General features: G+C 44.9%; 1 protein-coding gene and 1 long non-coding RNA gene across 5 annotated transcripts in view; both read right to left on the bottom strand.

Annotated features, from left to right (window-relative positions):
* Positions 1 to 396: 396 nt before the first annotated feature.
* LOC123384223 lies at positions 397 to 4,618 on the bottom strand. Its single transcript, XR_006594952.1, has 2 exons — positions 3,054 to 4,618; positions 397 to 1,817 (listed from the first exon to the last, which is right to left on the bottom strand). It is a non-coding gene; the product is annotated as an uncharacterized LOC123384223 (long non-coding RNA).
* A 3,547-nt stretch (positions 4,619 to 8,165) lies between these two features.
* NPHP1 (nephrocystin 1) overlaps positions 8,166 to 14,783 on the bottom strand; it is a 63,117-nt gene continuing 56,499 nt past the window's right edge. For all 4 annotated transcript variants that reach the window (XM_019827602.3, XM_019827604.3, XM_019827603.3 and 1 more), the window contains 3 exons: positions 13,860 to 13,933; positions 10,400 to 10,444; positions 8,166 to 8,646 (listed from right to left, as the gene is read on the bottom strand). In XM_019827602.3, coding sequence (XP_019683161.3) covers positions 8,374 to 8,646; positions 10,400 to 10,444; positions 13,860 to 13,933 — 392 coding nt within the window. In that variant the 3' untranslated portion in view covers positions 8,166 to 8,373. The remainder of the gene's footprint in view (positions 8,647 to 10,399; positions 10,445 to 13,859; positions 13,934 to 14,783) is intronic.

Genomic DNA, 14,783 nt, shown 5'->3' with positions numbered 1-14,783 from the left:
GCAGGCTCCTGGCTCTAAGCCGTCAGCACAGAGGGGCTCAAACTCACAAACCGGGAGATCATGACCTAAGCTGAAGTCGGATGCTTAACTGACTGAGCCACCCAGGCACCCTGCCGCCAGTTTACTTTCAACTTACTTTTATAACTATATTTACATGTTTTTATTCTGTGGTTATGCTTTAGTTGGGTCTTTTTTTCTTTTAAAATCCATCCTGGGGTTTGCTGCCTTTGGTGTGTTTTTGACTATTTCGACTGGATGTAATTGTTGATATGTTTGGATTTAGGCCTACCATTTTATTTTTGTTTTCATTTCTTTGTTTCCTCTGCCCTGCATTCTTTCAGACTTTTGGAATATTTTTAGTGGCCACTTTGGCTCATGTATTGAGTTTTGACTACGCCTCTTTGTACCCTTTGTTTAGAAGTCTGCTCTAGGAGTTACGACACTCACAGTTAACTTTCCGGTCTACTCAGAATTAATATTTTGTCCCTTCCAGTGGGATGCAGAAACCTTACGACCGTGTAGGCGCCTTTACCCTCTTGTTTTTCCATCACATCGTCATGTGTGTTCTATACACATAAATTCAAACCCCACCAGACAATCCTATGACTTTTGCTTTCAACTATCGCACATATTTTAAAGAACTTAAGAGGAAAAAAAATGGAGTCCATTCCATGAATGGTTTCATTTTGGTTATCAGAGTTTTTATTCCCCAAACTTCAATTCCATTCTTTTTGTATCGTCTGTTTCTATGATGAGACTATCTTTCTATTCGTTTCAAGATTTGCCCATATTTCTTGGAGCATGATTAGGATAGTTGCTTTAAGGTCTCGAGTTGAACCCTTGGGTCATCTCAGAGTTGCCCCTTGATGGTCCTTTTGTCTTTTTCCTTGAGAGAGGTGGAGATTTTCCTGGGTCTCCAAATATCATGTAATTTGGCACTGTATCTGGACATTGTTAATATTGTTATGAAATTATGGGTCTTGTTTAAATCCTATAAAAATGTTGATTTGTTTGTTTGTTCAGGCAAATGCCTGGTTAGGTTCAGGCTGCGAGTTGCTCTCTATCATCTCTGGGCTCTAGGTACTGACCAGTGTCAGTTCCATTTTTAAGGCTTTGCAGTGCTATTCCAATCTGCTCGGTGTGTGTGTGCTAGTCTGGGACTTGGGACCAATCTGGGATCCTGGAGCTCAGTTCTCAACCCTTTGGGATGCTGTGTAGGGTCCATTTTTGGGTGAGCTCAGGCATTCATACACCATTTTAGGGAATCACTTTGAGCTCTTCCCTCTCTGTGAACTCCCCAACACTCTCCAATTTCTAGCAGATCCTGCCCCCTTCCCCTCTCACCTTGGTCCTCTGGCTGCAAAGCCAGGATTTTAGTTTCCCTACTCTGCTTTGCCAAAACACACACACACACACACACACACACACACACACACACACACACAATGAGAATTAGAGGGACAGAGACAGACAGAGAGAAAGGGAGAAAAAGCATCAGGGATTTCCCCCATGCTCTTAGGATTCCTGTGGTCAGAGAGAAGGGTTCTCCTCTCTCCGAGTTCTAGTTACCTGTCTGGCTGCCACTGCCTTTCACCACTACCGTCACAGCTGGGGGCTAGGGCAGGAAAGAATGGGAAAGACAAATATAAACAGAGGTTTTCTTACTCTGTCTTGGACCAGGACCTGTAGGGCTCTCTTACCCATTCCTCAGACCAGAAATAGAGGGCTCCTTTGGGGGAGGGGTTGTTTTGCTTTGTTTTGTTTTTTGTCCGTATCCTGTGCACAGTGCTGGGTTTCGCGTTGTCTCTGGCCCACGCCTGGAGATATCAGAGGAGAGAAAATGGGAAAGTCACCACTAGTCTCTATTTGATCAGAACCAAAACGACACCAGCCTGTTTTGATTCTCTGCATAGCACTTATCCCCATCTATCTCTTATGCTTATTGATTCATTTGTATATTGTTTGTCTCCTTGCCCGCCCTGACCCTCCCTAGGATGTTGGCTTCAGGACAGCAGTAATTTTGTTCATGTTGAATACGGCCCAGAACACAGTAAGCACTCAATAAATGTTTTCGAATGACTGAACCTACGCTTTCAGTCATAACGACTTTGGAGACAACTGCTCAATTTTTGGGCTCCTCTTCCTCAGCCTCTCTCCCTACCGATAAACTGCCTCATACGTTTTTTCAGAAAAGATTTACTGGTTGCCTGACAAATAAAATGCAGGGCAGGAGAAAGCCGGGGATGCCTGGGGAAAGGATAGCCGGTTGTAGCCGCTAAGATTCATCCCATTGCAAGGGTTGGGAGAACCCATTCCAACTTTAACAATGGAGGGAATAGGTTACCTCAGGGAAGTGAGAGGTTCAAAGGGAATTCTGCCTTCAGGTGAGGCTGGATCCAGGGACTCAAGCAATGCTACCGGGGGTCTAGATCCCCTCTGCCTGTGAGCTCCACCTGTCACTGTCACTGCAGTTGGTTTCACTCTTAACCTCATTCAGTGCTACCCCCATGTACACACAACTCTAGGCTCTCTCTTCCTGGTGGCAATGTCCCTGCAGCACACAGAGCCTTCAGGTCTCATCTGTCCCACTATCCCAGGCAGGGAATGAAAAGTGCTCCGGTGAGTAAATCTCCTGGGATTTGCTCTCTGCAGGTCCATTCCCAGGCTCCTCACTGGAACAGGGCAATGGGACACGCTGATCTGCTGGGGCCAGTCAGGGCCTAGCCCTGGAGCTGGGATAAAAGCGTGTGTGTGTGTGTGTGTGTGTGTGTGTGTGTGTGTGTGTGTAAGAGGTGCTCCTCTACAAGGGGAAGAGGAATAAAGCTACCAGGAGACAAGTAGATGGATTCTGGGCAGCAAAAGTGCCAACGGCCACTGCAACAACTTTCTGCTGCGGAAAAAGGGGCACAAACAGCTCTCCCCCTTGGTGCTACAGAGATACACGCGTCCCACTGGCTCTAGCCTCTGGAATCAGACACAGCCAGATTGCAACTACCGCCTCTACAAGTCAAAGCCACCTCGATTCTCAAATCAGGGAGATAGAATGCACACACCGACAGGCCCAGGCTTGGGAGGAGCTTGCGGTTCACGCTGTTCTTGAGGTCGTCAGGCAGAACAGAGTCTGGCTCCCGGTGTCTCCGGCATCTGGGCAGGCACAGAACATTTCAGGGTTAAAGGGTAACTTTGAGGAAAGAGGAAGGACTCAACGGGATCATGTTTGGGTCATCCGGAGATACCTACCTGGAGGAGACCTCAGAAAGCTTGGAGCCTTTTTCTGCTATCACCCAAAGTGGCCTCTTCGAAAGGACGAAGTTCTGCAGAGTTAAACTTTGCCGGCAAAGTCAGACACAGGAGAGCAGGGTAAGGTCCAGTCTGTCTCCAGGGCGTGAGAAATGGGCTAAGCAACAGACACGCCATCCTGAATTTGAGCTGCATGCCATGAATGATTTTTGTTTTCTATTCCTGTCTGCAGACGTGCCTGCCCTCGTCTGGTGCGTCATCGAGGAGTCGTAAAGCCCGAGGCCTCCATTTTCCTACGTGAGACGGCATAGCCCTTCACTCGTGCCTCCACCCGCCCTCCCCACCCAAACCTATTTGACTACTGCGTTCACCTATCAGGAGTTCAGGTGGCAAGTCTGGATGTTGAGAGATACTAGGTTGTCAAATCCACGTGTTCCTGAGTTTCAGAGCGAAGGGTGGGAGTTCAGACAGTGAGGCATACAACCAAACGTGGATGGGAAGCTAGTCGGTCCCCAAGGGTCCGGCAATGGAGTTGAGGGAGAGAGGATGCAGATAAGGAGAGATCACTACACCCACCCCTTACTTGCACCTGCTGCAGTGCTGTTAACCTTCCGGGCCCCAATAGGGTTGGAATGCAGGTAGAACAGCAACAACAAAGGCTCTTCTAACAGTCTGTGCTCTTCCTCTGTGGTTCTTGTGTCGATTGCTGTCCACTTCGTGCATAGTAAGTTAGGACAGGGATCATGTGAGAGCTGCTCTCCCCGTGTCCTCCAAGCCGAATGCCGGGCCTGGAGCATAGTAGGTGCTCCGTGAATACGTGCTGAATGAGTAAAGAAACAGATCGTGATAAAACTCAGGCACGGTGCCTTAGGTAGGTGGGGCTGGGTCTCCGATTCTCCGCTTTGAGCAAACAGAACCCAGCGCAGCTAGGTGACAGCTCTCTCTGATCGCCTCCACGCCCCCAGAGAACCTCCCAACTTGGAAGGCTTCGCAGGAGAGGAAGTGGGGCCAGTTCACGGCGAAGGATATCCTCTAATGCTGCGAACTGACAAAGCCTTCAGCTGCTGGATGACACTTCCTGCTCCCTCCCTCTACTGATGGGATTCCCAGATGCTACCGGGTTAAACCTGCTCTGTTTGCGTGTGGTAGTATATACTTCAAATGGTTCCTCGCGAGTTGCTCTGGCCTCATCCCTTGCACCATAAGAAGCCCTCAAGACTGGGATTGTACCTGCTGTTTGGTACCTACCCCAACCCCTCCCCATCCAGCCCGTGAGGGAATCCCAACCTTCTTCACCTCCAGCGGATCTGATGGATATGACACGCCATCAATTACAAGAGGCTGGGAGGTTGGGGAGGAGAGGGCCATGTAGTTTCCAGTTTCAAATCCCCTCCCTGCCCCACCCCCCCCCCCCCCCCATGGTTCTGCTGCGGGGAGTCCCCCTGGCCTCCCAGGCAGGCAGCACATTCGGGGTCACTGGGCAAAGGCCTGTTGCCGTCCCCCCCAATCCCCCAAGGCGTTCACAATTAACTCAGTGGTGCCAGGTCACGCTTCTTGAAACAGACCCCAGGACTCATTTCCAGGATGTTTTTGGCTGCCTGACAACCGCTTCCTGTTTTGGAAGTAGAAAGTGACATTAAAAAAGCCAGGGAGGTTTTATTGTTTTTTTTCTTTTCTTTTTTTTTTTTAAGATTCCATTGACTGAAGAGATCATGTGGCGTCTCTCTCGATGGCAGAGATGCGCCCGCTCGCCTGAGGAACTGTCCCCTCCTCATAGACTAACTGGCTTCTTGCCTTACTTTTTGACCTGATCATTTCTGAAACTACTTTCTCTCAGGTTCCCCCAGTTTCCTCCTGTGTCAGAAACTACGAAGTGGCCCCCATTTGCTAATCGTGACACGTTTCAAGTGAACACGGAACACAGCCTGGAAACATCTAGTAAAGAAAGCTTGTGCTCTTTGTGTGTACTTGCGCCGAAAGGAATTCACCAGCAATATTTTCTTTTCGTTCAAAATGCCCAACCTCTGGCGTAATGCTGAGTGATCAAGAAAATAAACAAGTAGAATAAGGAATCAAGGATTCTACAAAAAAAAAAAAAAAAAGAGCTTCACAAGGGCAAGTCACATGGTTGTATGTGCCTTCAAATAAGACTCCAGGGGCCCAAGAGGAGGCAACTCAGTGACAGAACGGGGAAAAGTCCCTGCACACACTGTCACTACCTCCATTTGGAAAGGCAGGAGCCTCCTTCAAGCAGAAGCTGGGGAGGGCCTTGGTCCCTGAGAGAGGGAGGCGGCGCCTGGGGAAGAGGTTGGGGCAACGGCGTCGGGATGGCCATAAGAATGGCGTCTTGGACATTCAGCTGCCCTCAGGGCACAAAGGGCAGAGGGAGAGAAGCTCCGGAAAATGGCTCTTGGAGATCCAGTGACATCTCCTTTTCTTTTCTTTTTTTTTTTTTCTCAACGTTTTTATTTATTTTTGGGACAGAGAGACAGAGCACGAACGGGGGAGGGGCAGAGAGAGAGGGAGACACAGAATCAGAAACAGGCTCCAGGCTCCGAGCCATCAGCCCAGAGCCTGACGCGGGGCTCGAACTCACGGACCGCGAGGTCGTGACCTGAGCTGAAGTCGGACGCTTAACCGACGGCGCCACCCAGGCGCCCCGACATCTCCTTTTCAAGGCCAAGTTCCCTTGTCAGATTTGTGGCTGGGAACCCTTTCAGACCATGTTCGTTTCTGAGATGAAGGCCCAAGCGGAGTTTAGATTAAGGGTTTAGGGCAAGCTAAGATGAAGGTGAGGAGTTTCAGAATACGGTGGATCTCCACAAGTAAGGGCCTCTTGTAAGGCAGCGTGTGGCCTGCAAAAGTACCTCAGTTGGGCCTCTGGCCATGTAGGTGAAACTCTGATTATGTTTTTCTTCAAGCAACCTTCTCATGTTTTATTTGCACATGCGTGCGATTTCTCAATGTTTGTTCTGATGAGAGGAGTATCTTGGGTTGCAGAAAATTATACATGATCTTTACTTGGTATATTGTCTGTGCTACTTAGTAGCTCTGTCTTTGGACCAAACGCTTCACCTGCCTGGCCTGTCTCTCCAGCAGTAATACAGGAACAAATCAGTGCCTGCCTCCCACAGTGGCTGTGGGCATTAAACCTAGTTAACTGAGGATACGTGTACAAGGCACTCGATAAATGCCGGAAGTACTGTGCCTATTAACAGTGAAGGCTTGGGACAATTCACCAGCAGCCACAAGTTTATCTGAAATGCAACAAAACCTTTGTTCCCTGACATAGGGATAGGTTGTCTCATTCCTCAAAGCCTGAAAGGTTTTTGTTGTTTTTGAAAGAGCACTAACATGGACTTGAAACGGCAAAACTAGATCCTGCTTTTATATCTAATTAGGATAAATCACATTCAAACATTAGACTGAATCAAATGATTCATAGCATAAATTTCTCCAATTCCTCCACTTCACAACGTAGGTTTTTATTAGCAATAATCATACATTTATATGTTCTGGATACTAGGCTCTTATCAGACATATGATTTGCAATTATCTACTCCCATTCTGTGGACTGTATTTTCATTTTCTTTTTTTAAATAATTTTATTTTTTTTCATCATGATAAGTGTACTGTTTAGTCTCCATCCCCTATTTCCCCCATCTTCCCCACTCTGGTACCCATCATTTTGTTTCCTTTAGTTAAGTCTATTTCTTGGTTTGTCTTTTTTCCTGTTGCTCATTTGTTTTCTTAAATTCCACATGAGTGAAATCATATGGTATTTGTTTTCCTCTATTTCCCTCAGCATTATGCTCTCTAGATCCATCCATGTTGTTGCAAATGGCAAGATTTTGTTCTTTTTTATGGCTGAATAATATTCTACTATATGTGTGTGTGTATCTTTTTTTAAGTGTTTATTTATTTTTGAGAGAGACACAGCATGAGCAAAGGAGGGGAGGAGAGAGAGAGGGAGACACAGAATCCATAGCAGGCTCCAAGTTCTGAGCTGTCAGCACAGAGCCCGACGTGGGACTTGAACTCATGAACCATGAGATCATGATCTGAGCTGAAGTCAGATGCTTATATGACTGAGACACCCAGGTGCCACCCACATCTTCTTTATTCATTCATCCATCAATGGACACGTGGGCGCTTCCATAGTTTGGTTATTGTGAATAATGCTGCAATAAACATGGGGTGCATGTATCCCTTCAAATTAGTGTTTTTGTATTCTTAGGGGAACCCACAGGAGAATTACTGGATCGTAGGGTAGTTATGTTTTTAATTTTTTGAGGAATATGCATACTGTTTTCACAGTGGCTGTGCTAGTTTGCATTCCCACCAACAGTGCATGAGACTTCCTTTTTCTCCACATCTACACCCACACTTGTTGTTTCTTGTGTTTTTGATTTTAGCCATTCTGACAGATGTGAGGTGATATTTTATCACAGTTTTGATTTGTATTTCCCTTATGATCAGTGATGCTGAGCATCTTTTCAAGTGTCTGTTGGCCATCTGTGTGTCCTCTTTGGAGAAATGACTGTTCATGTCTTCTGCCCATTTTCAAATTGGATTACTTATTTTGGGGGTATTGAGTTGCATCAGTCCTTTATATGTTTTGGATACTAAGCCTTTATTGGATATCGTTTGTAAATATCTTCTCCCATTCAGTAGGCTGTCTTTTAGTTTTGTTGCTTCCTTTGCTGTGCAGAAGCCTTTTATTTCGATGCAGTCCCAATAGTTTATTTCTATTTTCACTTTCTTGAATGATCATAAATTTAGCTTTTGATAAAATCTTGCTTTTATAGATATAGTCAACTTTTATTGATATAGTAAACTTAGCCTTAGCTTTTATTGATATAGTCAACTTAAATTTAAGTTACTTGGTTCTTGAAAACAAATTTCTCTAAATTTCGATAACGTTATTTCTTTATGAAATGTATTTTATTGTATTCACACATATTCAAATTCTCAGGTTAAGTATTTTTTTTTATAGAATGTGGTCGTACAAAAAAGAATAGAGCCTAAGTTACAATGGAATGGTCACTTTTGGTTCTGTTCTTTTATTCAGGAGGATCCATCGAGGAGGGTCCATCGATTCAGTGGGAAGCTGAGGGTCAAGGGCCACCACTGTCAGGCTGTGTTCTTTCTTAACTCACCCAAGAAGTCATAGGTCTGCTCTGAAATGTCAAAAGGTTCGTGGACTCCATGTGGCGAAAGCAGAGCTTGCAGACCACCCTCACCATCCTGGTTTTGCTTCAGGAAGTCGGTGATAACCTTCCACCGGGCAGCCTCTGTCTCCTCTTCTGCCCACCTGTATGGGGGCAGGAGTGTGGAGTGCAGAAGAGGTACCATGCAGTTGTGATACACCAGGAGAAACATGGCCTTCAGGAACTCTTTGTCTCTCTGGGAAAACACCACCATCAGAAATAACTGTGAGTGGATCTACATCATTACTTTTTAAGTGTTACATTCTATGAACTCTGTAGACTAAAATCCACCTAAGGGGTGGGACGGAGGGTGCCATTTGTGCCTGCAAATAATTGGCTCTGAACCAGCTACTCAGTCGGGAAACAGCACTTTCTGAAATGGAAGCAAGCAAGACTCACCGTGGAGGAGAGATAAGCTGTTCTCCCTGAGAGTCTGTGGGTGACTCTTTGAGACCAGGGTGTCTCCTAAGCCCCACTGAGGGTGCCCCACACATGCCATCAAGGACACTGGGGTGCTGAAATCTAATTCTGGTGGTAAGGGTGTGGTTCCAGGTAAACACAACTAAAACACAACGTGAAGGCAGCTGTATCCACTTAATTAGATTATAGCATATCAGAGACAGAGTTAAGTTGTTATAAAAGAAGGGCAGCATGAAATCCAGAGAAAGGAGACCCAAGGAGGAAGAATGTGCAGACTCTCCCCAGATAACAAGAGTACTGCAGTCATAACCAGTCAACCCTGACACTGGCAGGCTGGGGTGGGGCTCTCGGGAAGCACAGCAGTCGGAAGGGGGAGATACTATACACAGCAGATCTGCCCATAGATACTGTTCTCAAAGCAACCATGTGTGAGGGCAATTTCTACAGGCCTGAGGCCCAGCACCTTGTCTACTGCTGTCCTAGAAAAGCATTAAATCTGCCAGTTTCAGCAGAGGTCAAGTGTAGATGGTACTGGTCAGATGGTCTTTGCTCAAATAAGGATGCAATACCATTTATATATATATATAAATATATATATATATTTATATATATATTTATATATATATATATATATATATATATACACACACACACACACACACACACACACACACGCGCGTGCGCATATACAGTGTATGTATATGTATATATCATACATACAGTATATGTATTATATATATTACACATATATATTGTATAAAACACAGTTTATGTTTTGAAAAATTTTTAAGATTTTTACTTTGTTCTCCCATGTTCCTTGCAGATAGTTAACTCTTTAGACTTGAAGTACAGAAACCATGGACCATGAGCCAAATGCAGCCCACTACCTCTGTTTCTAAATAAAGTCTTATAGAAACCCAGCCCCACTCAGATGTTTACAGTAGTCTGTAGCTGCCTTTGGGCTACAATAGCAGAGTTGGGTATTGTAACAGAGACCTTACAGCCTGAAAAGCCAAAAATATTTACTATGTGGCTCTTTACAGAAAAAGTTTGTCAACCCTGGATTAGAGCAGTGAAGCCATTATTCACTGATAAATACAAGTTTTATTTGGTAATCACCAAGCCTCTATGGTAATATAAGCATGAGCCATGCAGTTTTTAAATGTATTATACAGCTTAGGCCAATCTTCTTTTCCCTTCTCCTTATGTGATATAAACTTTGAGAGCTAGAGGAATTTTTTTAAATAAGAGGAATCTGATAGCCAACTGGCAACTTTGTTCAGAAACTTCTCCTCAAATAACACACTCACCGGTCTGAAATGATTGTTTTGATCGAGTGTTGCTTTTCACATCAGGAATTGCTCACCCAAACCCTTCTTGGAACATGTCTTTGCAACCAGGATGACACAGTTTAACTGGTTAAGAGGGATTATGACTCTGGCTTCTCTGGCTAAGACGGGCATTATTAGCATGTGTAAGCAAGCAGTGAGCACTGCAAATGTTCAGTTCAGCGTGGAAAATGGCATTACCTTCTCTGATCTCTTTAATGTGCTTTCTTTCTCAGCCCACGAACTCTAAAAAGCAAATCAAAATATCATATTAATCTGAGTATTCACAAGCCTTTGCCCCACTTCTACAACTTCATGGTAATTAATCGTATGGACAGGGTTAAAAACGCTGCGCGGACCCTACACGTGTAAGAAGTGAATCCGTAGGCACCTACTGCTAATGACCCAGAGCCAGACTGACCAGGCGGTGAAAGATACCTCAGAAACACCATGGTTCTTACAAGTCGAAACTAATTTAAGAATGCAATCAGTGAAACACTAACACATCCTTGCAAAATGCATAAACACAGCACCTGAACAATAACATACTATGAAGGTTTTAAGTTCAGACAGTAATGGAAATAGAAAGCTCTGCCAAATACCATTCTTCTGGGCAATTCTGTCTGCCATGACGATGACGGGGATCAGAGGGAGATAAAAATGAGGTACAGCTTTGCAAGTAAATACTCCAATCTGTCCACAAAGCATCACACAAGCTTCCTTAAAGAAGTAAAAAACCCAGAGTTCAATTGGTCCCACAGACATAGGAACTGAAGACTTTCTCAGTGCTAGTTCCGGGCAAACAGTGAGCAAGAGGGATGTGCCCATTCTCGTGACTGCTTACTCCCAGCCACTGTTCTGTGTCTGTTTGTAGGTATTCTCCTGCTGGTGCCCGATTTCATGGATTCCATGAAAGCATCAGCCCTTTTATCAGTAGGGAGGCCCTGGGGTATGGATATGACATATGGGACCAAGAACGAGATTCTCCATGAAATGAAAGAGAAGTTTCCTACCAAGAGACGACAAGCTGTGCCCCTAATGAGCCAGGTCTTGGGATGGTCATATTTACCATGACCTGTTACCATGAATGGCCAGTTATTACCACGAAAGAACCACCTTATGAGATTGTGGTCCACCACCCCATCGATGCTGCACCCGTGGGTCCTGGAGAGTTTGAAGAGGACCCTTAGAGAGCCAGGGTGCTTTACTAAACAGGCCAGGTGTTCTCATTATTATTAAAACACCAACAGCAAACTAAACTTAGAGAAGGTGACCCTAGGAGGCTCACACACTTCATAATGTGAACCTTAAAAGGTCTCACACCCTTCATAATGTGAACCTTAAAAGGTATCTGGTTTCACATGACTACCACTTAGCAGCTTTCCACTTATTGTCTGGAAAAATGTGCCTGTTGTTTGTTAGTTGTGTCAAGGTCCTCCCTCAGTTTTCACTGAGCCATCAGCAAGCAGTAGGGTGGTTCACTTATAGTAAGTCAGTGGCAAACAGCAAACGGGGGTGTGTGGAGGGTCACGACTGTATACCAAGGTCCACTTCTTCCTTCTGGAGCAAGGAGAAGACTCCATCTCCCAGCTCCCTTGAAGTTAAGTGGGGCCATTAACCACCGAGTGATCGGTGCTGGCCAATGAAACATGAGCAGAGATGGCCCGTGCCTCTTCAGGGCAAAGGTGGTGGAAAGGCCAAGGACAATCCTCTATTCCCTCTTCTCCTGCAGGTGCAACCGGCAACACAGGAAGCTGCTTGTTCCAGATGATGCTGTAAGAAACTGGAGCCTCCGACAGCCTGCACCCTTGGGTGACTACGGAGCGGGGTCTTCCACTGCTCTGTGCTGGCTAGGTACCACGAGTGAGAAACAAACCTGGGTCAGCTACCACCGCACAGCCTGGCTGATTCTAAGTCGTATGGTGTGCCATGGAGACGAGGCTCAAGAGCGTAAGAATAAACCACTCTTTTTTTATTTTTATTATTTAACTCATGATCCAAAGGTAATCATATTCCTTTTCTAGAGTCTATTCTTGCAGATATTTTTACAGGCAGATATATACATGTAAATATATATATTTAAATACGCTTACTACGACTCAAATTTTTTTTTCCCATTTAACAATGTGTACGAACGACCTTATCTACATGCCTTTCCTTGAGCCTGTGGCCTGTCTGGACACGCCCAAGGCTGACCTGAGTGCGCTTCTCTGAGCTATCTGCTCATCAGGGAATGCAGAATTTAGACTAGATCAGCCCTAAGGTTCCATCCTCACTCCAATGCCCGGATTCTGTGACTGTTACACACCTAGAGAAGTATGCCAGCACCTTGCACAGTGCCTCAGCTGCAGTGAGCTCTCGTAAAATATTTGCTGAATGAGTCAATGTCCCTGTGTTCTGTATAATGAATAAATAGTATGACACTGATGACTTTGTGGGGGGAAAAAAGAGAAATTCTGCGTTATCTAATGATAGTGCCAAATGAACTTGTCTGAAGTTACGGATAATCACAGGCCATGAATACTTTCCTAAGTCTTTTTGCTGAAAACTTCATTGTTACTGTGGACACCCCAAAGCCAGACAAACCATCATATGAGATCAGCTTCCAAGTCTAAAAAAATCTCTGGAGGTGACTGCTTCCTCCTTCCATTTCTCTGTCAGGCCCTTACGACCTCTATCCTTTTTGACAGGAATCAGCTCCCAGCTTAGCTCACCTCTCTCCTGCACATGTACTTTTCCACCCTGCATGTCAGGAGCTGTCCTACAGCAGAACCTGTACACATTACCTGCTGCCTACCACACACGCTCTTCACTGGCAGTGTGAGACTCAGACCAACCTCGGCAGACACGTTTTACATGCCAAACTGGATCACAAATAGAATATTCTCTATCCCTTTATGCTTCAAGACATTTGCTCATGCTGATCCTTCTACCTGTAATGTCTTCTCCTCCCATCTCAGCATGTCAAAATCCACCTTGGCTCCAGCTATTAGGTCTATCTCACCAAGGACCTCTTCTGGAACAGATTCCTGGTCCTTCTTTGCTGCCCTCTTTAAATCTTCAAGGACTGGGTTATACATGGTCAGTGGCACCTACCGGGTTATCTGAGTACTGCTTTGTAGGCATAAGGGACTCCTAATATTTGTTATCTCTGATATGTTAAATTAAACCTTATGAAACTGCCATTTTTGAAAGCCAAAAAACGGCCGAAAATTCGAGATGTCATGTGGTTCAAACTCATACCCGGTTGCTATTTCACATAGCAGGCAGTAGATGTTGAATTGAAATAAAAATGATATGCATGCCTTGATTCTCTTCTGAAAACTCAGAAGAGTTTATCTAACAAATCATTTCGGATTTTTGCTCTCAGGACATGATCAGTGGCCATCTTAAGTCAAGGAGCAAACAACAGGCAAGAGAGTGCAATAGTGTATACAGCAGGTGCTCCACCTGCTCGCTGGGACAGGGAAGGCAGCCCTGGGGAAGCAGCATTCATACTGAGGAAGGATGAGACCAGGTCAGCTAGACAAATGGACAGGGATCGAGAGACATTGTCCAAACAGGACAAAAACCCCTAGAGCAGGGGTCAGAACTCACTGACATGGTGTGTTTTACTGCTTCTAGAACCCATCGGGTTTCCGTCATGATCCGTGCTACCCACCCTGAGTGCGTCCATCATGTCAGGCTGCTCCAAGAGCTTGGGGAAGGTGGCCAACACTGTGTTACTAATTAGGTCTGAAATATGAAAGAATAGAAAAGATTTTACATAAATTTCATCCAATGTATTTGACTGCCATAGACATAAAAACATTCATTCAGAGGAAAATGATTGTGCCACATGCTTTGTTGATAACATATTCTGCACACTTTAACCTCTAGGAGGTCTCAGAGCTGTCTGCTCAATCTCCATCTGCTGCTATATCCATACGCCAGGGAGTTCTGAAATGAGTCTTGTACCAAGTAGACAGAGCTTTTAGGGCAGAAGTGGCTTTGCACAGAAGAAGGCCAGAAAAATTTGTTCTTCTTTCTATGCTGTTTTTCCGACCTCTCTTTCCTTCTTATGATATAACTGTGGCACGGTGAAAGGAACCAGTTAGGGAATTTATACAACTCAACACCAAAAAACCAAATAATCCAACTCAATGATGGGAAGACAAACAGACATTTCTCCATAGAGGACATACAAATGACCAACAGATACATGAAGAGATGTTCAATATAACTAATCATCAGGGCAATGCAAATCAAAACTACAATAAGATACCACCTCACACCTGTCAGAATGGCTAAAATCAAATACACAAGAAACAACAAGTGCTGGGGAGGACGTGGAGAAAATGGAACCCTCATGCATCGTTGGTGGGAATGTAAACTGGTTCAGACACTGTGGAAAACAGTGTGGAATTTCTTCAAAAAACTAAAAATGGAATTGTCATACGATCCAGCAATTACACTAGTGAGTACTCACCCAAAGAATCCAAAAACACCAATTTGAAAAGATATGTGCCCCCATGTTTATTATAGCATTATCCACAATAGTCAAATTATGAAAGCTGCCCACTGTCCATTGGTAGGTGAATGAAGA

This window comes from Felis catus, chromosome A3 (genome assembly GCF_018350175.1).
Source record: "Felis catus isolate Fca126 chromosome A3, F.catus_Fca126_mat1.0, whole genome shotgun sequence".
Classification (NCBI taxonomy): domain Eukaryota; kingdom Metazoa; phylum Chordata; class Mammalia; order Carnivora; family Felidae; genus Felis; species Felis catus.
The sequence above is the reverse complement of the archived record's forward strand: the minus strand, read 5'-3'. Positions and strand labels throughout refer to the sequence as shown.